The sequence below is a fragment of the Balaenoptera ricei genome, chromosome 8, assembly GCF_028023285.1.
Source record: "Balaenoptera ricei isolate mBalRic1 chromosome 8, mBalRic1.hap2, whole genome shotgun sequence".
In the NCBI taxonomy this organism is placed as follows: Eukaryota; Metazoa; Chordata; class Mammalia; order Artiodactyla; family Balaenopteridae; genus Balaenoptera; species Balaenoptera ricei.
In genome coordinates this window covers 23,638,445-23,660,179 of record NC_082646.1, presented here as the reverse complement: position 1 = coordinate 23,660,179, position 21,735 = coordinate 23,638,445, and the positions used below count along the sequence as shown (strand labels likewise).

Sequence of the window (21,735 nt, the reverse complement as noted above, 5' to 3'; positions counted from 1 at the left end):
CTGGCTGGTTTGCGTCAGAAAGTGACAGACACGGTGAACGCGGGTACCAGGCCCGACCCAGGGCTCAGCGACAGTTCTTATTCCTCAACACAAACGCTGTCCCGCTTCGGCCGGTGCTGTGCCTTGCGGTGGAGGAAAGCGGGACTCAGAGGACTGTGGGAGTCTGGCATCCAGGGTGGGGCCCGGGCACGTGGGCCCCGGAGTCCACCGGAGCGGCGGGCACATGGAGCTTCGAGGCTGGGGGAGGTGAGGGTGTGGACAGTGGGGCTGCGCAGACCGCCTTGACACTTGAGAACCACTGGCCCGAGGGACCACGGGGACGCCCGTGGAGGGGGGCGCCCAGGAGAGGCGGCCTGCTGGCGCGGGGCGGGGTCCTGAGTGCCGCCCCGCCCTCCCAGGGCGCCCTGTGCTCCTGCCCAGTCGTGGCCGGTGGGGCCGTGAGGCTGCAGGGAGGCCAGTGCCCGGCACGGCGCCTGCTGCCCGCAGAGGCCCGGTGTCCCTCAGGCTGCTTCTGAGCCAGGCGTGCCCGACGAGCCCCTGCGCCTGGCAGAGCCAGCGGGCACGCTCCCCCAGCGCCCCTCCTGTCCTCCGACAGGCACGTCTGCTCAGCCCGGGAGCGGGGCCGGGCGCGCTGAGTCCTGGGCTGGGCAGGGGGCGCAGCCTGGGCAGGTCCTCGAGGCACCCCGCCTGCTGCTGGCCCGGCAGGGGCCCCGGGGAACCGGCACCTTCCTCCGCGCCCCACGTCGCTCCCTCCCCCAGGCTGGTCCGTTTCTACCTGTTTCTGCGAACCAGATAGACCCTGAAGGGACAGAAACTTAGCTCCGTTGAAATGGCTGAAGCTTAGGCTATCACCTTGGGGTAACTCCTGAGGAGGGTCCTAACAGTTAGGACCCGAGGCCCTTTCTTTCCCATCTCCCTCCTCTCGTCCGCCTCATCCGCCTCTTCTCCTTGAACCCCCCTCCGTGCTCCCGCCCCCCGATTTTACAGCCGTCTTCTTCCTTCAGAAAATCAAGAGCATCAAGAAGAAGCTGAGGACTTCCCTGTTAGCGCAGCGGTTAAGAATCCGCCTGCCCATGCTGGAGACATGGGTTTGAGCCCTGGTCCGGGAAGATCCCACATGCCACGGAGCAGCTAAGCCCGTGCGCCGCAACTATTGACCCAGCGCTCTAGAGCCCGTGAGCCACAATTACTGAGCCTGTTTGCCACAACTACTGAAGCCCGTGCGCCTAGAGCCCATGCTCCGCAACAAGAGAAGCCACTACAATGAGAAACCTGCTCGCCGCAACTGGAGAAAGCCCGTGTGCAGCAACGAAGACCCAATGCAGTCACAAATAAATAAATAAATTAATTAATTTTTTAAGTTTTAAAAAATAAAAAAAAATAAGCTGAGTCTCCTGTGCATCGACTTCAACAAGAACCTGAACGGGGACGTGACCTTCCTGCCATTCACACGCGAGGAGCTGGGTGCGTGTGGGCCCCGCGGGGTGGTCGAGAGGCGTCTGTGTGCCCTGCCCCCGGGAAGGCCTTCTTCTCCTGAGGCGCTCAGAGTGTTTGGGTCCCAAGGTTCTGGATCCTTCCTAGGGGAAGGTGGCGGTCTGTCTACCGAGATTCTGCCCCGAAGGAGGTTGTCCCTCGAGACCCCGCCCCGCCCCTGCTCTCTGTGATGTTTCTTTAATCTCACAGGGTCCTCCTGCACCTGACCCGGCGTGGGGTCTTGAAGGGCTGGGGCCTGGGCGGCTTTTTCAGCTTCTGCCCTCTTCCCCGAATGCTTTATTTTGAAGTCTAAATTTTTTTTTTTAACAGCTAACATTATTTATTTATTTATTTATGGCTGTGTTGGGTCTTCGTTTCTGTGCGAGGGCTTTCTCTAGTTGTGGCAAGCGGGGGCCACTCTTCATCGCGGTGCGCGGGCCTCTCTTGCTGCAGAGCACAGGCTCCAGACGTGCAAGCTCAGCAATTGTGGCTCAGGGGCCCAGCCGCTTCACGGCATGTGGGATCTTCCCAGACCAGGGCTCGAACCCGTGTGCCCTGCATTGGCAGGCAGATTCTCAAACACTGCGCCACCAGGGAAGCCCCCGAATGCTTTAGTTTGAAAACTTCACACCTGTAGGGAAGTGGCAAGAATAGTACCAGGGAGACCCCATGTGCTCCCCGGGCCGGCCTCCCTGAGTGGATGCCATGTGTGCTTTTCCTGCGCTGGGGCTTCTGGACGCATCGCCAGGAGCAAGGGCGCCTCCTGAGGCCCCGGGTGCAGGCCCCCCTTGGGAAGCAGAGCGTGGAGCTATCCCCCAGCCATCCCAATGGCGGTCTTCTTTTAAAAATTAATTAATTAATTTTTGGCTGCGTTGGGTCTTCGTTGCTGCACGCGGGCTTTCTCTAGTTGCGGCGAGCAGGGGCCCCTCTTCGTTGCGGGCACATGCCTCTCATTACGGTGCCTTCTTTCGTTTCGGAGCACGGGCTCTAGACATGCCAGGTTCTGTAGTTGTGGCACGGGGGCTCAGTAGTTGTGGCTCCCAGGATCTAGAGCGCAGGCTCAGTAGTTGTGGCCCACGGGCTTAGTTGATCTGCGGCACGTGGGATCTTCCCGGACCAGGGCTCGAACCCGCGTCCCCTGCATTGGCAGGAGGATTCTTTTTTTTTTTTCTTTTGGAACCAAAACTTTCATCCCAAGGATTGTCACAAAACATATTACAAATGACAGCATGAAAAAAAAAAACTGCACAGTAACTCAAAGTTCAGCTCTACAATATACTCTTAATCTGGCAGGACATTGGTGTCTTGAATACTCTCAAATTCCCAAGTAATATTACAAAGAGCTTTGTATTCATGTACAGCAATCACACAGGGGACTTATGCCCTAAATCAAAGGTAAACTAACTTTCTTGAAACTTCTTCGATTCTAAAGTCACTGGACAACCTCTTGTCCGGTGTGAAGACTAGTGGAATTTTTAAACCTCTAATCTAGGGTAAGGGTGCAGCTTTAAGTTTTACCTGCTGCCTTGTGTTCACAGCACCTTTTAAAGACTGCTTGCTTAACTACAGCTGCATGCCATATCCCAGCTACAGAAAGCCTTTTCAATGTTTGCCAGTGTTGTTTCCATAATAGTAAACATCACACTTTAGCTGGGCAGGAGTCAGAGTTTTATTATCCGTCTAGGCAAGACCAAAAATTCAAAGCAAATTCAATTTTGCTTAAGGGAACATTGGAAGGTAACAATTCTTCATATTACATGCCTCATAGGACCCATTTCAAACCATAGAGAATGACACCTTTATGTGTCACTGTCCCAAGAGACAAACAAATGTGAACAGCTAAAACATTTAAAAAGTGCACCAAGCTTCGGAAGTCTCAAACAGAACTTGAATTTTCTGTACATACTCCTGTCAAATGAAGTTACTTCCTGTACACCACTCTTCTTGCAAAGTGGTCCTCTATTTCCTTTCATTTGACCTAGATCGGCTAGGAGACCTAGAGAAAGATCGGGACGGCTTTTGATTTCTCTCCTGGGACAGGGATCTCTCTCTTCTCCTATATCTAGAAAGGGACCTGCTCTGGCTGAGGGAGAAGCTTCTCCGTCTCGGACATGTGTGGCGAGGTGGAGGACTCCTCCTCCGGTAATCATCTCGAGGGCGACGACCCCAAGAAGGAGGCGGTCACGATTTCGACTTCTCTTTTCCCCATTCGACAGGTCCACTCTTACTCGGCAGCCACATAGCGTCCTCCCATCTAGTTCTCGGACAGCATCGGCTGCATCTCGGGGATCTTCACGTTCAACAGGAGCGAAGCCGGGAGGGTTTTTAGCAACCCACACACTTCAGAGTGGTCCATAATAGCCTAAAGCTCGTTCCAAATCAGCCTTGTTACCACTGTTTCCAAGATTCCCTACATAAACTTGACAGTCCAACGGACAGGCATCACGATGCAAGACCCTCGTGGCTCCTGGGTTTCACAGGCCACAGGGTGATCCCGGGCCTCTAGAATCTGGCAGCTGCATCTGCTCGCACAAGCTGTCCTGTGGGGATGCTTTTCCCCCTTTGTGTCCAGCCCGGGGCCCTACTGGCTTGGCCCCGCCTCCCGGGTGAGAGGGTGAACCCCAGCTCCCTGGAGCAGACACTCAGAGCCCTGTTGACCGGACTCACGGGACTGGGGCAGCGGCTGGACATGTGTGGCCAGCCTGGTGGTGTTTGGCCCCGTCTGCAGTTCCAGTTCCAGCTGAGAAAGAGCCTCGCTCTGTAATTTTCTCCCGGTTATGTAAGGATCCCCGGTGTCATTTGACAGAAATGTAGATGGTGTGTTCTTTCTCTGTTTTCTCCCTGCTTCCTCTCCTCCCTCTCTGCCTCCCTCTCTCCCTGTCCCTCTTTCCCTGTCCCGCTCTCCCTCTACCTCTTCCCCTCTCCCTCTCTCTCTCCATCCGTCTCTTCCTCTCTCCCTCCCTCTCTCCCTCTCCCTCCCTCTCTTTCCTCTCCCTCTCTCCCTCTCCCTCTCTCCCTCTTCCCTCTTCCTCTCCCTCTCTCCCTCCCTCCCTCCCCCTCTCTCCCTCCATCTCTCCCTGTGCCTGTTTCCCTGTCCTTGTTTCCCTGTTCCGCTGTGCCTCTACCTCTTTCCCTCTCCCTACCTCTCCCTCTCCCTCCACCTCCTTCCCTCTCTGGAGAGGGAGGGGGAGAGGGAGAGAAAGGGGGGGAGAGGGAGAGAGGGATAGAGGGAGGGAGGGAAAGACATCTCTCCCTCCCTCTATCCCTCTCTCCCTCCCTCTCTCCCTCTCCCTCTTGGAGGGAGAGGGAGAAGAGGGAGAAGAGGGAGAAGAGGGAGGGAGGGAGAGGGAGAGAGGGAGGGAGGGAGAGATGTCTCTCCCTCCCTCTCCTCCCTTTCCCTCTTCCTCCGTCTCTCCATCTCCCTCACTCCCTCTCAGAGAGGGAGAGACGGAGGGAGAGGCAGAGACAAGGGAGAGGGAGAGAGGGAGAGGGAGAAGGAGGGGGGAGAGAGGGAGGGAGAGAGAGGTCTTTTCCTCCCTCCCCCTCTCTCCTCCTTCTCTCCCTCTCTCCCTCCTCTCTCCCTCTCCCTCCCTCCATCACTTTCCCTCCTTCTCACTCTCCCTCTCTCCCTCCCAGAGAGGGAGAGACAGAGGGAGAGGGAGAGGGGGGAGAGAGGGACACGGAGAGGGAGGGAGGGAGACAGAGGGGGAAGCAGGCACCCTCTCTCCTTCTCCCTCTCCCTACCTCCTTCTCCGACTCCCCCTCTCCTTCGCTCCCTCCCTCTCCTCTCCCTCCGTCTCTCCCTCTCCCTCACTCCCTCCCAGAGAGGGAGAGATGGAGGGAGAGGCAGAGACGAGGGAGATGGAGAGAGGGAGAGGGAGGGGTGAGAGAGGGAAAGGGAGAGATGTCTCGCCCTCCTTCCCTCTCCCTCCCTCGCCCTTTCCCTTCCTCTCTCCCTCTCCCTCCCTCTGGCTCTCCCTCTCCCTCTGTCTCTCCCTCTCACTCACTCCCTCCCTCTCACTCACTCCCTCCCAGAGAGGGAGAGACGGAGGGAGAGGGAGAGACAAGGGAGAGGGGGAGAGGGAGGGGGGAGAGAGGGAGAGAAGGAGGAGAGAGGGAAAGGGAGGAAGAGACCTCTCTCTCTCTCCCTCTCCCTTGTCTCTGCCTCTTCCTCCGTCTCTCTGTCTCTGGGAGGGAGTGAGGGAGATGGAGAGATGGAGGGAGAGGGAGAGGGAGGAGAGGGAGCGAGGGAGAGGGAGGGAGAGAGGGAGAGCGAAAGAGGTAGAGGAAGAGTGGAACAGGGAAACAGGGACAGGGAAAGGGGGACAGGGAGAGAGGGAGAGGGAAAGAGGGAGAGGGAGAGCGGAGCAGGGAAACAGGGACTGGGAAAGAGGGAGGCAGAGAGGGAGAGGAAACGGGGAGAGGGAGGAGGGACGGATAGAGGGAGAGGGAGAGAGGGACGGGGGAAGAGAGACAGGGATGGAGGGAGGGAGAGAGGGACAGGACAGGGCAAGAGGGACAGGGAGAGAGGGAGGGAGAGAGGCAGAAGAAGAGATGGAGGGAGAGTGAGAGGCAGGGAGGTAGAGGGAGGGAGGGAGGGAGAGAGGGACACAGAGAGGGAGACAGGGAGAAGGGCTGATGGGGGCTCCCTCCCCCTCCCATCCTCTGCCCACTGCTTTCTCTTTTTTCTGCTTCAACAAACACCAGGCGCCTTTTAGATCAGCCCTGAAGTCAACGCTGATGCTTGGACGGCCTGACCTCCCCGCTGCCTTCCAGCCCGGGACCACAGCCAGGAGATGAAGTCTGCGGGCCCTGGGCGGCAGCGGCGGGCTGCACAGGCACCTCCTCTGACGCCCTATCTCTCCTCGTTTACGAGGCAGCCGCCAGCTCCCCTCCCTGACTCCCCCAGATTTGGGCCTTTTTAATATGTCTCGATAATGTCGTGAGCTACTATTTAACTTTTCCACGAGGACCCATCTCCCGAAATGCAGTGGTTTTCAGCCTTGGCTGCACTAGAGAACCCCCAGGGAAGGGAGAGAAGTCTCTCCCTCCCTCTCTCTCCCTCTCCCTCCGTATCTCCTTCTGCCTCTCTCCCTCTCCCTCTGGGGTGATGCCCGATGAGCTCAGATTCGCAGAAGTTCCCCCCATCCCCTCTCTGTGCCTTGCGTGGGGTCTGGGCCTTCTCACTGTGGCCTGGGTACAGCCTTGACATTCAGACATCGGTTCCTGCAAGGACACTTGCGTTTGGTCCATACCGCTGCAGCCTATGCTTCTCCCGTTTAGCATCTTCAGTAGATGGGGGCTGTGCACGAGCCCTTCATCTTCCCCGCAGACACCACTGGTGCTTGCTCGGCCTCGCGGGTGATGCGGGGGGCACGGGGGACAGTCCTGTGTCCCCACCTTCTTGGGCTGCAGACAGGCCACGTTGGTCCTGTGGTGACTGGGGGCTCCCAGGAGAACCCCACCGCAGACCCGGAGAGGTGGCCCCAGAGAAGGTGACGTACGCCTGGGGCCGGGCCTCACCAGCCAGCCACGGGCCACCTGCAGCAACAGGCCTCTCGCCGTCCAGGGGCTGGGTGTTCGGGCGCCGTGGGGATGAGCTGCTGTCTGCACGGCAGCCGAGTTTGTACTGTTGAGCCCGGGGAGGCCCCTGGGTGGCTCCTGGAGAGGCTGGTCGCATTTCTTCCTGCCCTTGGCCTTAGAGCTCATCACGGTTCACGCCGTTTCTGGTTCCAAAAGGACCTGTGTTCATAAAGACCACGTGTTAGGACAGCACCAAAGTGTCTAGAAATCCGGGCCAGGAGGAGGAGGGAGGGGGATTGGCTGTGCCCGCCAGTGGCCTGAGAGCCCTGCCCGCCCACAGAGACCTGGCCCGGGGCCTGTGGGGAGGGCGTGGCCCACGGTCCCCAGCGCTGGCCGTCTCTGGGTTCCAGAACTGCGCGATCCTCGGGGAGCTGGTGAGGCTGCAGGCTCAGAAGTCCCGCCTGCTGGGGTTCAGCACGCGTGCCGACTCCGTGCTGGAGATGAACATGGCCAAGACCAGCCAGCTGGTGGCCACTTTCGTAGGTAACCCCGCCTCTCCGAGTCCCAGTGGGGACGGGCATCAGGCGGACCTTGACTGGACGTGGTGCTGCCTGAGACCCCACTGTGTCAGCCCTTGGGGGTCGCCTTCCCCAACCCTTCATTCTGCCTCGAGGGGCGTGGGGTGGGGGGCGGCTGGGGGGCCGCCACAGGGACATAGCCGAGCCTCTCCCCTCCGCCCGCAGATGAGCTGGCCCAGAAGCTGAAGCCCCTCGGGAAGCAGGAGCGGCCGTGATCCTGGAGCTAAAGAAGGCTGAGTGCCAGAGGCGGGGCCTGCACTTTGACGGGCCCATCAACGTCTAGGACCTGCGCTACTACATGAACCAGGGGGAGGAGACGCGCTACCACGTGGACCAGCACCTGCTCAATGAGTCCTTCCCCATGCAGGTGGTCACGCGCGGGCGGCTGGGCATCTCCCAGGAGCTGCTGGGGCTGACCTTCGACCTGGAGGAAGGCGCCAACATGTGTCACGAAGATGAAGATGTGAGGCACTACACGGTCTGGGACGCGGCCTCGGGCAAGGTCATCCATCCAGGATGCCATCCAGGTGGCAAGTTCCACCTGGACCTCTACCCTCGGTGCATGCGTGGGGGAACCTGTCGGCCGTGGGCCAGGGCTCCTCTGTGGAAGCGGGGCCTCACCCGCATCCCTCCCCAGGGAAGGGAAGTCCGGGCACATGGCCTGCTTTGGCCTGCAGCTGGGCTGCCTGCAGCAGGATGGGAGGCGCCAGATCGCCATCGCGGCCATGGTGGCCAACTTCACCAAGCCTACGCCCAACCCGCCCTCCCTGCTGCAGCATGATGAGCTGGAGACCTACTTCCATGATTTCTGGCAAGCGATGCACCAGCTCCGCTCCCAGGAGGGTGCGGGCGAGGGGCTGCAGGCAGGGGGCGGGGAGGGCCCGGACTCTCCCGTGGTCCTCAGGCAGGCCCTCGCCACCGGATTCTTCCGCTGATGTCACCCCGCATGTGGCGACGCCCTCGGTGTCAGTTTCCATCATCAAACCCCACGCACTGGGCGCGTAAACAACGTAAGTGGACGTCCTCGAGACTCTGGAGGCTGGAAGTCCCAGATCAAGGAGTCAGGACTGGGTCCCTGCATGTTAAATACATGTATTCAAGAGCTGCCTTTAAAAAAGACAAAATAGAAGAAAGGAACGTTGCCTGCAAGTCTGGTGACAGGCGGTGATGAGAACCAGAGGGTAGGCTCTGGGGCCGGGAGCACAGCGCCCTGTGAGGCCCTGAGGCTGCTGCCAAGTCTCTGTGGAGGCTCAGCAAGTCCCAGTGACTTCCGCGCGCGGGGGTGTGGGGGGTCCCCAGCTGAGCGTCTGGGCCCAGGACCCAGTGCTCGTTCAGTCTTCCTGCGGTCAGCCCTTCGTCCTGAGAGCGATGCTCTCACAGGCTGCACCGGAGTGCATGCGGACACTTTACTGAGCTGTGCAGCCGTCACTACTGCCCTGTTCTGGAACATTTCCCTCACCCCGAAAATGTCCCTCACGCCCTTACTTATCATTCCCTCCCCTCCCCTGCCCCTGACAACCAGGAACCCACTCTGACTCTGTGGATCTACCTGTTCTGAACGTTTCCCCTCAGTGGGGTCACACCCTGTGTGTCCTTCTGTGTCTGACTTCTCTCGCTGAGCATCGTGTTCTCAGGGTGCATCCACGTGGCAGCGAGTGTCAGGGCTTCACACCTTTGCGTGGCTGAGGGCCGGAAAGAAGACAAACGAAAAGAAAGGCACGTTGCCTGCAACTCTGGTGACAGCCGGTGATGAGAACCAGAGGGGAGGCTCTGGGGCCGGGAGCGCCGCGTCCTGTGAGGCCCTGGCGCTGCTGCCAGTCTCGGCGGGGCACGGGCAGCGCCGTCCCCCAGGGGCTGCTGGACAAGCTCATCAAGTCCCGGCTGGCCAACCCCGGTGCGGCCGGGCCGAGGGAAAGAAAAGGGGCTCCCGGACCGCCCGGCTGGAAAGCGCGGCCTGGACACAGTGCCAGCCCCCCGTCTCCTTCCTCCCGCCCCCCAGGCCTCTTCAACCTGCGCCAGATGGTCCTGGCCGAGGTGGACCAGGCCCTGCACACGCAGACGCCCTTGGACCCGGCCCAGGACAATGCCCGCCTCTGCCAGGAGATCCTCGGGGTCCCAGCCACGCCAGGTAGCCAAGCGCGCGCCGGGCCCACCTTAGCGGTCGGTTGGCGGCTACTGCCCAGGTCAAGAGGATCCTCTGGTGGTGTGTGAAGGGGGACCGGCTGATGGGCTCTGGCCAAGGCCCGCTGACCTCTGGCCTCTTCCTGCCTGGGTTCCTGGGCTGGTCCCTCCAGCTGTGGCCCGCGGAGTCCGAGGGTGGGGTGGGCGTATCTGCACGTGCTTTCTGCAGAGCCTGCAAGAGGCAGGAGAGGGCTTCATAGCCCGGACGGAACTCGTCGACGAGGTTTGCAGGTGCGTGTCGGTGCAGAGACGCAGTTCACTCCCTCGTGAGCGCTTTAACCCGCGCTCTCCCCGTGCTGGAGCGCGAGCCCTGACTCATCCCTCGGAGCCTCGGGCAGCTGTCCTTGTAAGAGACTTAGGGGTGAACCCTCGTGAGCTTCAGCAGAAAGTCGGCAAAGATTGATTTGTGTCCCTCCACTGAGTTGCCCGCAAGGTCCCCGTTTTCTACAAGTGTTGGGCCAATACTCCCTTCTAGTGGCAGGGGACTCAGACAGGGCTGCTTTGAGGCCCCAAGCTCTGCGCTCTGGGGAAGGGGCACGGAGCGGCCAGGGGGCCGGGCAGGAGCCTCTCCGCGTGTGTCCCAGGGACCCACCTGCCTGCGACCTTCGGCCGCCTGGCAGGAAGATACAACGCCCAGTCCTATGGCTACCTGTGTAGCGAGGTGTACTCTGCGGACACGTTCCACACACGCTTCAAGCAGGAGGGCGTCCTGAGTGGCAAGGTGAGAGGCCGTCCTGCCGCGCAGACCAACACGGTGGTCCTTGGCCTGGGCCTAGATGCTTGTGCCGCCCGCCTGGGCCTGCCAGGCTCTGAGGGCCCTGCCCTGGACCTCCTGCTCCCTTGCCCTTTGTTCAGTCACAGCAGAGGTGGCCACACCCACACCCTCAGTGAAGGCGGAGCTCCACCCTCCTGCAACCCCGCCCCCTCTTGCCAGGTTGCCATGGACTACAGAAGCTGCATTCTGAGGCCAGGTGGCTCCAAGGATGCCAAGGGCATGGTGAAGCTCTTCCTGGCTTGCGACCCCACGCAGGATGCCTTCCTCCTGAGCAAAGGGCTGCAGCTTGAGGGCTGCAAGTTCTGCCCACCCAGGCGGGCCCGGTGCCTTAGTGCCCCGCCGGGGCGGGGGAGGGGCCGCGTGTCCTCCCAGCCCCTGAGGCCCTGGCGGCCGGCCTCGGCCAAAAGTCTCCACCTGGACGTGTCTGGAGAGCCTGGCGTCAAGGCTCCCCCTTGTTGCACTAATGCCATCCCTTCCTGGGGAGCTTTCCTGCTAACAAAACGGTTCTTTGAAAACGCAGCCGTTAATAAAAAGACTCCACTCCTGGTCTCTGCCTGTGGGCCCTTCCACCACAGGAGCGGCATGGGGGCCATCACACTGGGGGGAGTTCTGACCTTGGTCGGGGATCAGCCCTGCGGCCGTTGCAGGCTGCTCTCTGCTGGTGTAGCGTCTGGGTCACTGGGAGATGGCTGAGCTGTGGGGTGAGTTCACACGGGGATGGCTCCCCCAACCCTGGCCGGCCGGCTCTCCAGTGAGGGGGTGTCAGGTTCCTGCCGGCCTCTCGCCTGCCCTGCACTGTTTGGCATGGCGGGGGCTGTGATTGGCTGCAGCTGCTTCTGGCGGTGGGCACAGCTGCGGGAAGCCCGGCTGTGGCTGTCCCTGTGCCCGTGCCCTGTCCTCCTGCTCACGGCCGGCCGGCTGGCTCCCTCCGCTCATCGGCAGCTGGTGAAGTCTGGACCACAGCAAGGGGCCGCCTTCCTGGGTCCTAGCAATTCTGCCCAAAGGCCTTAGGGATGCGGTTTGGCGGCAGTAGGAATTCAGAGAGGGTGCTGCCCCACTGGAGCGCTAGGGTGGGTCTGGACCGTCCCGTGTGTCCCTCCCTGGCCTTTGAGCTCCTCGGGAGCCCTGCCTCCGGCCCTTCGCCCCCACAAAGGACGCCAGGCAGCGGAGCGAGGGCGCGGGCAGCGCCCCGACCTTCTCCCCGGGGCCCAGGCGGGAAGGCTGTGCCACGTTCTGTCCTCCCCTCAGCCTGCCCGCCCGTTCTCACCCGCCCTGGGCCAGTCGGCTGTGGACCAGGCTGTGGTGTCTGCCCTTCTGCAGACCCGGCTCAGCTCGCTCCCTGCACCCACTTCTGTGCCTTCTGTGTTCTGGGCTGGTCGCAGGCCCAGAGCCGGTGGGCAGGCACCCCGTGGCCGGGAGGGCTGTTCCTGCGAATTCCCTGGGGCTCGAAAAGGAGCACAGCCAGCCTTCCATCCGGCGCTTCTCGATGGACATGGAAGGGGCGTGTCGAGGCCTGGGGGCTGCTCCTCTTCCTGTGCACCGAGCCCCCCGATGGTCCCTGTGCAAAAACCAGGTGTGGCGCTGGCACCCCAGCCGTGTGCCGGGCAGTCTGTGGCGGGCGCCACAGGCCTCGGGCTGGTGGGCCACAGGGTTCCCGAGCGGCAGGTCAGGACTGAGAGGGTGAGGCCTTTCCCCGGGTCCAGGGCCCAGACTGACGCCGGCTGGAGGCCCCTCCGCTCACCGCCCGCACCCCCCAGCCCCTGCCCTCACGTGAGCCCCCAGGGCTGAGCTCAGGTGTTGCATGCCCAGGCTCTCCGGCAGCCCAGCCCGTTCCCACTCCTCCATGGTCACTGAAGGACTTGGAAGCAGGTTGCCCCACAGAGACCGCTGTTCCCCGAGCCCTGGGCAGGGGGCAGGGGGCAGGGGGCAGGGAGGACGGGCACAGGGCCCTGCAGGGGTGTGGGCGCCGGGGCAGCCGGAGCAGCTCCACACAGTAAGTAAGAGCATCTCACCAAAAACAGTGCGTTTCTCCAGCCGCCCCGGGACCTGGGCTCAGGTCCTGGGGCAGGAAGGGGCAGCAGTGCAGCTGTTAGCTGTCACTGGGGGTCGACTGTGGCCCGGTGCCACCTCTTAGATCCTCCCCCGTCCCCTTCCGGGGTTGCGATCGGACCCCTGCCAATCGGGTTCTCATTCCTCCCCATCCCATACGCCGGCTCCATGAAGGTGGAAGGAACACATTTTTTAAAAGGTTAGAGCTCGGGCTTCCCTGGTGGCGCAGTGGTTAAGAATCCGCCTCCCAATGCAGGGGACAAGGGTTCAAGCCCTGGTCTGGGAAGTTCTCACACGCTGCGGAGTAACGAAGCCCGTGCGCCAGAACTACTGAGCCTGCACTCTACAGCCTGCGAGCCACAACTACGGATGCCCGCGTGCCTAGAGCCCGTGCTCCGCAACAAGAGAAGCCACCGCAATGAGAAGCCCACGCACCGCAACCAAGAGTAGCCCCCGCTCGCCGCAACTGGAGAAAGAACGCACGCAGCAAGGAAAAGCCAACGCAGCCAAAAATAAATAAAATAAATAAAGTACATAAATAAATTTTTAAAAATCATATTAAAAACCTATTAATGAGATTTAAAAAAATAGTCAGTTAGCTACTTAGTTAATTGTGCTGGGTCTTAGTTGCCACAGGCCGGCTCCTTAGTTGTGGCAATCAGATATTTTATATTCTTTTTTGTTCCTGAACAAAGGCCTCAGAATCCAGTATCTATTTGATAACGCTCACAGCATAGCTCAGCATGGAATAGCCACATTGTTTTTCTTTGGCTGCTATGTACCAAACAGCCGTTTGTACTGTTTTACCAAATGCCTGTATTTAATACCTGTTTTAAAAAACATAGTGAGATCTCAAAACTTTAAATTGACTAAAGTAAGATTCTCTCTGTAGTACTACTTATTTGACCAACAAACACTACCTGATGACACCGGTGTGGTGCACTGAGCCTTACTCTAGCATATCGGGATAAACCCTGTTGCGACAAGTGTTCATCCTCCAAGTCCCCAAGGCCTGTCACACACTGCCAGCGAAACTGCTTCCTGCTTGGGAAAGAGTGCCCCAGTTCGTTTCTTCAGAAGCTTGAAGGCTATGGAAGCCCTCCAAAAGGTTAGAGGGCAAAGAACAACTCTAAAATTGGCACATTTGTTTAAAAAAAAACACTTGTCAGTATTACAAGAGCCAGCTTGCTTTCCCTTGTGACACGGTTTCTTCGGAGGCAAGGGGTGTGGCCATGGGACTTGGACAAGCTGTTTCCCTCTGTCTCAGTGTCCCACCTGTGAGTGGGTAGTCTGACTCAACTTCATTACAGACATCTGAATAAGGATCATGAACAGTGGCATCTAATTTCCAAAATAAAAACAGGAGAATCAGTATGTCTTTTACAACAGGACGTCAAGTCTACCTCGGTGATATTGCTAGCCTTGAGTCCAGTGCTTCTCGCTCAGTGCAATTGTGCCCCCCAGGGGACATCTGGGAAAGCCTGAAGGTGACTTTGGTTGTCACAACTGGGAGGAGAGAGAGGGAATGTTACGGGCATCTCGTGAGTAGAGGTCAGGACCTTGCTAAACACTCTACGATGCACAGGACTCACACCCACAGCAAAGGTTTATCTGGCCCCAAAAGTCAATGCCTTGCTTGAGAAACCCTGCCTTAGAGCAAACCACGGATACTCATCTTTAGCAGGTAACAGGGCATTTACTACCCACCTGTAAACCTACAGACTTCCCGACTTCCACAGCTAATCCTGTGGCAGGAATGAAATAGATAGCGTATGACCATCTGGTAGTATCTAGGTTTGCCCCTCAAGTCACACGGGACAGTGCTAGAGACTGACATTTTCTATATTGGAGGCCTTTGGCAAGCCACCAGTTTTCTAACCTAAAAAGTCTAAGCAGCATTATTACAATACACATAATAACACGACAACTCTGCTTTTATAGACAGATTAGATGTGGGAAAGGAGCTTATCTGACATCAGAAGGAAATGCTTTAAACGCATCACATCTGCTGGTTTGACTGTCAAATCTTGACAGCTGGAGAGGTAGGAAGGTAGACAGGAGAGAACACACCAAAGTTACGGGCCTGCTGAGTCCTCGGCTCTAACCAGAATACACTTCGTACTGCCCTGGGTCCAGGGATATGTTCTAACACCCTCTCAGTCACTTACGGTCCAGAGACAGACCAAGTGTAAATTCACAATTACCAGCAAGTGTACCAAAATAAGGCAGAGTTAAGAAACTTAAACGTGAGCCCTACCTGCTCTTTTTCTTTTTCATCGACAGAATCACCTGATTTTGCTTTTTCAGGGTCTTCCTCAGGTTTGTTTGGCAGGGCTGTCACACACAGTAAGGCCAACTGGTAGCTCAGCCAGACCCTACACTTGCAGTGGGCACAAAACAACTTATATTCCTCCCTACCAAGAATACCCTCTGTTTGGAAAGATTCAGGGCATGGACACCCTCTTCCCTCCAAGGAGAAGCCCTTTTGGCCAGGACATTAAAACAAGCTTCGAGCTTAATGTTTCTTTGGATGACAGGTTTAGAATACCACCGTTTTGCAAACCCTAAGAAATAATGGAGCTAGACTTTGATCAACGGCTGCTAGAATCACTGAAGAGACATTACATGCCTCTGATGGACAGCCCCATACCGTCAATGAAGTCGCACAAAATAAAGCTGGAATCTGATCAGGACTCTAGACCTAACTACCAGTTGACAGAAAACTGGACACAAGGGAACACATTCACCACCGAAACGATGCAGTCAGCCAGACCTAGAAGCTATTAGACAAAAGACCTCTTTTCTTTAAATAAACGGCAAGGAAATAAGGAATCTATCACTTGAAAGGCTTAAGGAACAAATCAACCAAACCCTGTTACACAAGGGGAGGTATGAACACTGCTATATATTTGTTCGTAAGGAACTGTTACACTTTGTAAGGCAAGTTTTGTCTTCTTCAAAAGACTGTTTGCTAGATGTTAGCAATTATAGCAAAATATGAATAAAAAACTTGTCAGAGAAAGAGACCTTGTCATCTAGAAATATCGTATTTGTGGATAAGATGACATGTCCGATTTGTTTCAAAGTAATCCAACTGGGGGGACATGGGTGTGTATGGAGTTGTAATCCATTTGGAATAATTTTCACTTGGAGCATATGGCGGTATAGATGAAACAACAGCCAGGAGCTGTTAACTGTTGATACTGGCTGATAGGTACACAGGGGTTCATTTTACTATCCTTGGTATTTTGTGTATGTACATTTGAAGTTTCCTATGCTAAGAGTAAACATGGATGAGGTCTTCAGAAATGCTGTTCATGAATGTCTAAAAACAGAATATCAAAAGGGAAACCTAAGCAATGTGGAAGTCAGAATTACTAAGTTACATCCTACCAATTCTATATGTGTTTTACCAAAAACAGTTGGCCCCTAAAATGGGGGCTGTCCATTCATTATATACTGACCCCCTTGTGAAATGAGATGTGATGGTGGTCTGCCTGGTAGTTTGCCTTGTAATCCTGGGGCTACATGAGACTTCAGCTGCTTACAGAAAAGAAACAAAAAAGCCACTATGAATAAAGAGTTCACAGACAAGGTACAGTTCTTCAGCATTAGCAAGCTGGTGCACAGACCAGGTTCTGAGGATTAAGTATCCTTCTCTTCTTATTCTAAGCAACCACCGTCTTCATAAAGTCATCAAATGAGCACCTGCCAGTTTGCTAGGCCAGTTTAACACAAGCTCTTGTATGAAGGGCCCAACCCTGAGACGGACAAGGAAACAGAGCCTCTGCTTATTTCGTCACACGATGAAGTGGCCAAGCACCTGTCCTGAGCTCAAGTCCCAGGCTCTTATTTTTAAAAATTCCAGAAGAGTTACTCTGACTACAAGCGGGGAAGGAGTCTAAGAATAAATGTTTAGCTTCAACAGGCATGTCACTTACAAGTCATAAATATCAGCAGCTCCTGTTTTCTTATACCTCATCAATTCAACCACATTTGGGGATCTAATGCTCTATAACTTGGTCGAAGACAAAAATTTAAAGTATATATCTAAGCTAGTTAGAAGAATACACAAGAGGGAATTCCACGGCGGTCCAGTGGTTAAGACTCGGCACTCTCACTGCCGAGGGCCCGGGTTCGATCCCCGGTTGGAGAACTAAGATCGTACAAGCCGAGCAACACAGCCACCCGCCACCCCCCAAAAAATAAAAATAAAAAAAAGATACACAAAAAACAAGTACTGCCGGTGGAGGGGTTGTGTGGGGGGGGAACAGACAGACACTATGGCACCAAGTCTGTCCTCCCCTTAGGCGGTACCAGACTCCAACGAGCTCAAACGAGTCAAGTGCTCTTACATTTTGTTTCTCCATCAGACTTGCTTCTCCTGGGCATGCAAAGTTTGCAAACAGGTTTGGGGGACTTCTTTTTCTCTGCTATTTCCACTCTGCGCTCCTCACCACTTGGCTGGCTCCCGTTTTCTAGACATCCATTCACTTCCCGACTGAAAGCATGTTCTCCAAGGACAAATCTGTATTTAAAAGGGATTTGACTTCAGCCAGGTAGCCCTCCTACAGCAGGAAAGGATAATTTAAGTAGCAGTGAATGTCAACAAGTGGCCATGAGAGAATAAGGAAACACATGCGCTTCCTTTATAACTATCAGGTAACAGGGAGAGGTGGGATGATCCTGCCTCCCTGGTCACAGACAAGTTACATGGGAGGAAACGTTTTCTAGCCGCCAGGATGCTGACGACTGAACCTCTGATAATTCTTCTTTATGTCATTTGGTTTCCAAGTCACATAACTGATTCTTTATTTCTGTCTGCAGAAATTCAGGCAAGAGATTCCATTTCTCCTTCACGCATTCCTAAGGGAAGGATATAGGTTTAGAAGTCTCCACATTCCCAAGCTATGAACCAATGGACTAATACACAAATAGTTACACTGCCTGGTCACATAACAATGACTGAATGGCAGGCAATGCTGAGTCGGCCAAAAAGAAAACTAAATATTCACAAGACATGTTCCTGTTGTTTTCGTTAAGATCATATCACACCATCTCCAGAGTGGTGAAAAACGGAAAGATTAAAGGTGAAACAGACACATAATAGCATACTAGAACAAACCTGATTTTGAAAAACAGTGTGACCAGGACAAATTATAATCCAGACTCGATGGTACGGAACCCAGACTGGGCAACTCGATGAGTTACCAAAAGCTAACCAATAATAGCCTATTAGTCCAGCACGTTAGACAAAAACATCCAGGTTATCCTCAACTTCAGGGAAAAGAGAGCCAATTCCACTTAAATTTGTTTTTAGGAACTACATAGTGTCTGTCAAATGGTCACATTTGATCATACATTTTGTTAAGGTGGAGATTACCTTACCTTTTCTGTTAAACTATCTCTTTCCAAATCTTTGAGCCTGGGGGAAGAAAAAGGGAAGAAACAAACACTTGTTCGGCAACATTGTCTACCTGTAAGAATACCACAGTTTAAAGAACTTTGGAAAGAAGTTTAACATGAATGTTAGAAAAAAATACAATGGCTTTTCCCTCCCCCAGTGTCTAGAATGCCCTAAGGTAATGCCTACACGTTAAGAAGTTATTTTCAATATGAATGAGGTCCCCCTTTTGGGGGGTGGTTTTCTGATGGTGGTAAGAGATGGTAGAGGAGCTCTAGAACAACATTTTTTCTTTTTTTTTTTTTTTAACGTTATTTTAAAGACACTGGGAAAGGGGAAGCAGGTCACACAGTTGGGTTCCTTCCCAAGCTAACTGACCTATAGGTGGTCTTCCTCCAATTGGACCTGACAAGATTTCATAGGAGGGCATACAGAGGTTAGAAAGAGTGGACCAGGGTGACAGGATGCTGTGGGGAACAGCCAGCTAACATTCCCAAAGGCCAGGATGGGGTGGTGGCAGCATTCTGAGGAGGAATATACGAAAATGGAGGAGTCAAGGCATCTGGGGCAGCAGGGGGTGCCCACACCCAAGCAAGAGAGATGAAGCTAGAAAAGTGGGCTGGCGCCTCACCCAAGAGCTCATCCTTGCAAATGTTTGTACCCAGTCATTCAGAGGTGCAGAACTGTCATGAGTTTAGTTGGAAAATCATGGCCTGATTTGGTTCTTGAAGATTAGTATCTTGCCTCTTTGGGGAGGAAGGCAGCGAAAAGAAGAAAGGAACAAAACTAGAAGACACCGAGGAAATGGGGAGGCTGCTGTTCCTAGCCTGGGCGCTGACTGTGGGCAGTTGGGTGCGAACAGGTCTAACCAGCTGGGCAAGCGTCCCTCAGCAGAGGGGCAGCACCCTGGGCAGGCGCTGGGCCTCCACCATCTATGGATCCTCCCCTCCAGCACCCAGGCTAGGTACTCAGTTACCGGCAGCCCAAAGGGCAGGAACAGAGCTCTGCCAGGCTGGCCTTCCCAGAGGGCACGTGTAAGCAGCACAGCCAGGAAGGTGAGCGACAGGCTTTGCTGGCTTGTCGGGAAGGAGGGCGACGTCTGGCTCGGCACGGCTGGAGTCAGCGCTAGCCTCCCCTCGGACACGGGCACTGGGCCCCTGGCCTCAGGCGCACACAGGCCTCCAAAGCCCTTCCCTCAGGATGGCGCTCAGACCCTCCACCCAGCCCACCCTCCCGCCCCAAACACCAGCAGGTCAAGCACCACTCAGAGAAGGGGGCCTTTAAAGGGCTTTGGAAAATCTTAGAATCCGGATATGGAAGCTACTATGTTTCACTTGTAGCTGAGAGCTCTGCTCCCAGAGCACAGGATGGCCGAGGGGGGCGAGACGGGAGGGTCTCGCTGTGACCCCCAGGCACCGCTGGCCTTTTCAGCCACATGCCTGCCTTCCTTGGAAATACATTTCATTAACAGCCAAACGGAACACCCTGAGAAACAGGAGGAATTATTGCTTCGTTTCAACCCTTAGCAACAGTGAATTTTCACCACCGGGTATTTCGTCTGCTCTCTGCAATGCGCTGGAACTTGCCTTTGGGCTAAACGTGCCTCAGCTGTCCACGGCACCCGACACACTTGGCGACTCCTAACATAGGCCTCCTAATATGCATGTGGTTAATACTGGCTGTTTTAATTTTAGCACATCGGAAAACATAAGGGGTATAAGTTCTAGTAGCATTAAAAACAAGAAAGAGTTAACCAATTCTAATAGTAGCTTTTCCTTTTCGACCACTTCCCAAAATTATAGTTCTCTTTTTCTGTCTAGCAGTTGTGGATGCTTCCTTCACCAATGGAGAAGTTATCCACTGGTACTGAGACAGAAATGATAAATATGCCATTTAAGTTACAGGTAATTTAGGAGGGTTTGATCTTCATTGGAAATTAAGATACTTTAAGTTAATCAAAGGTTTTCAATCTGCATTTCTGGGAACCTAAATTAAGGCATCACACAATATTTTCAAAAACAGAAAAGCCATTTCATTGGACTAAAAGCTTAGTTTTAAGATGGCAGAAAGGGGCTTCCCTGGTGGCACAGTGGTTGAGAGTCTGCCTGCCAATGCAGGGGACACGGGTTCGTGCCCTGGTCTGGGAAGATCCCACATACCGCGGAGCAGCTAGGCCCGTGAGCCACAATTGCTGAGCCTGCGCGTCTGGAGCCTGTGCCCCGCAACAAGAGAGGCCGCGATAGTGAGAGGCCCGCGCACCGCGATGAGGAGTGGCCCCCACTTGCCGCAGCTGGAGGAAGCCCTCGCACAGAAGCGAAGACCCAACACAGCCAAAAATAAATAAATAAATAATTCCCAAAAGAACTGAATGTTAAAAAAAAAAAAAAAAGAATAAAAATATTTAAAAAAAAAAAAAGATGGCAGAAAGTACCTTGATAATTTTCTTTTAAGAAAGAAAGAAAAACAAGCCATTAAAGAGAAATTCTTCGGAGAGAACTAGAACATGCTATATACCTCTGACTTGGCACTCCTTCCATCTGGAGAACTTTTTGGATAACTGCTTTCATCACAGAATGATCTAAAGTAAAATAAATTGAAATTAGAGTAATTATTTCCCAGTGAGTGGCTATTTCCATTTAAAACCAAAAGCCAACTAATTATTGCTTTTCCCATAAAATTAAATATGAAATCTACATTATGTAATTATACACTTATTTCTCCCTTTGTGTATTCTAATTTCTTCTTCAAAAACCTAAGATGCGAGAGGGCTGGGCTCCGTCCGTCCGGTCAGCGGAGACCGAGTGTCCCGAGCGCCCCGAGAAACCCGGTAGGAGAGGAGACGCCCGGAGCCCGGGTCCCCGCTCGGCGGGGCGGGGCGCGGCCCGGCGCGGGCGAGCGCCTCCCCAGGCCCGGGCGCCCCCAGCCAGCTCCGCGGGCGGCGCGCGGCGCGAACTTGGGCACTGCGGCAGGCGAGGGCGGGCGCGCCGCGGAGTTTGCGGGAAGTCCGGCGGTGGGACCCGCGAGCGGCGCGAAGTTGGGGTACCTGCAGGCGCCGGCCCGGTCCGGCCTGCAGCAGGAAGTGCTCCGGCGGCCCGGCGCCCCGGCTCACACGGACTTTCTCCGGCGGCGCCCAGCACCTGGCCGCACCACGGCGGGCGAGGCACGTGGGGGAGGTGCCGCGCGCCGTTTAAAGGGACAGCGCGCCGGCCGCGCGCGCGCACTCGCCGCCCTGGGGCGCGCCGCCCCGCCGCCAGGTGGGCGCCCTGGGAGGGGCGGGGCCGGGGGGGGCATCCGCGGCCCGGGGGTCCGGGGCGGGGTCGGCCGCTCCGCGCCCCCTCCGTGCGCCGCCTCCGCAAACTCCTGGCGTGCGACTCTGCGCCGGGCACTGAGCCGGGGTCGCACGCGGGAAGGGCAGGGGTGCCGACCCACACCCTCTCGAGGTGTGGAGCCCCCGGTCCTGGGGCGCCCCCTCACCGCGGCGGCCGCGCTTGCACGGGACAGCCTCCGGGATGCTGGGCCAAGTGGGGCCGCCGGCGGGAGCGGGTGCGCGGCCTCGGCTGCACCGACGCTCCGGAGGCCGGAAAGCGGGGACGTGGGAGCGCCCTTGGGCGAACCGCGCGTCGCGGCGCCTCCTGCGCGTATCCCGGTAACTGCGAGCTGCGGAGACGCTGCGGGGCCTGCTTTCAGGCCCGGCGTGATCTGGGCGCACTGGCCGTTAGTGACTGCCACCACCCACCCACCCACCCCCGACT

General features: G+C 56.0%; 2 protein-coding genes, 1 long non-coding RNA gene and 1 pseudogene across 4 annotated transcripts; 1 reads left to right on the top strand and 3 right to left on the bottom strand.

Annotated features, from left to right (window-relative positions):
* Positions 1 to 3,130: 3,130 nt before the first annotated feature.
* Positions 3,131 to 3,947, bottom strand: LOC132369732 (serine/arginine-rich splicing factor 3-like; annotated as a pseudogene).
* A 1,896-nt stretch (positions 3,948 to 5,843) lies between these two features.
* On the bottom strand, positions 5,844 to 8,646 carry LOC132369657 (uncharacterized). Of its 2 annotated transcripts, none has more exons than XM_059929340.1 (2): positions 8,372 to 8,646; positions 5,844 to 7,215 (listed from the first exon to the last, which is right to left on the bottom strand). In XM_059929340.1, the coding sequence occupies exon 2, from the start codon at positions 7,180 to 7,182 to the stop codon at positions 6,424 to 6,426; it is 759 nt and encodes a 252-aa protein (XP_059785323.1). In that variant the 5' UTR covers positions 7,183 to 7,215; positions 8,372 to 8,646; the 3' UTR covers positions 5,844 to 6,423. The 2 variants fall into 2 exon arrangements, with proteins under 2 accessions (XP_059785323.1, XP_059785321.1); XM_059929338.1 differs by lacking the exon at positions 8,372 to 8,646 and adding an exon at positions 7,915 to 7,992.
* Positions 7,371 to 11,223, top strand: LOC132369729 (thimet oligopeptidase-like; the record flags this gene model as incomplete). The annotated part of the gene is given in 8 exon segments (XM_059929402.1): positions 7,371 to 7,539; positions 7,740 to 7,781; positions 7,784 to 8,132; positions 8,212 to 8,437; positions 9,318 to 9,468; positions 9,574 to 9,702; positions 10,340 to 10,476; positions 10,690 to 11,223. Coding segments are annotated over 8 exon segments (1,737 nt in total), but the record flags the coding sequence as incomplete, so codon positions are not given.
* A 5,717-nt stretch (positions 11,224 to 16,940) lies between these two features.
* On the bottom strand, positions 16,941 to 20,565 carry LOC132369658 (uncharacterized). Its single transcript, XR_009504455.1, has 3 exons — positions 20,498 to 20,565; positions 17,968 to 18,004; positions 16,941 to 17,107 (listed from the first exon to the last, which is right to left on the bottom strand). It is a non-coding gene; the product is annotated as an uncharacterized LOC132369658 (long non-coding RNA).
* Between the last annotated feature and the right edge of the window lie 1,170 nt (positions 20,566 to 21,735).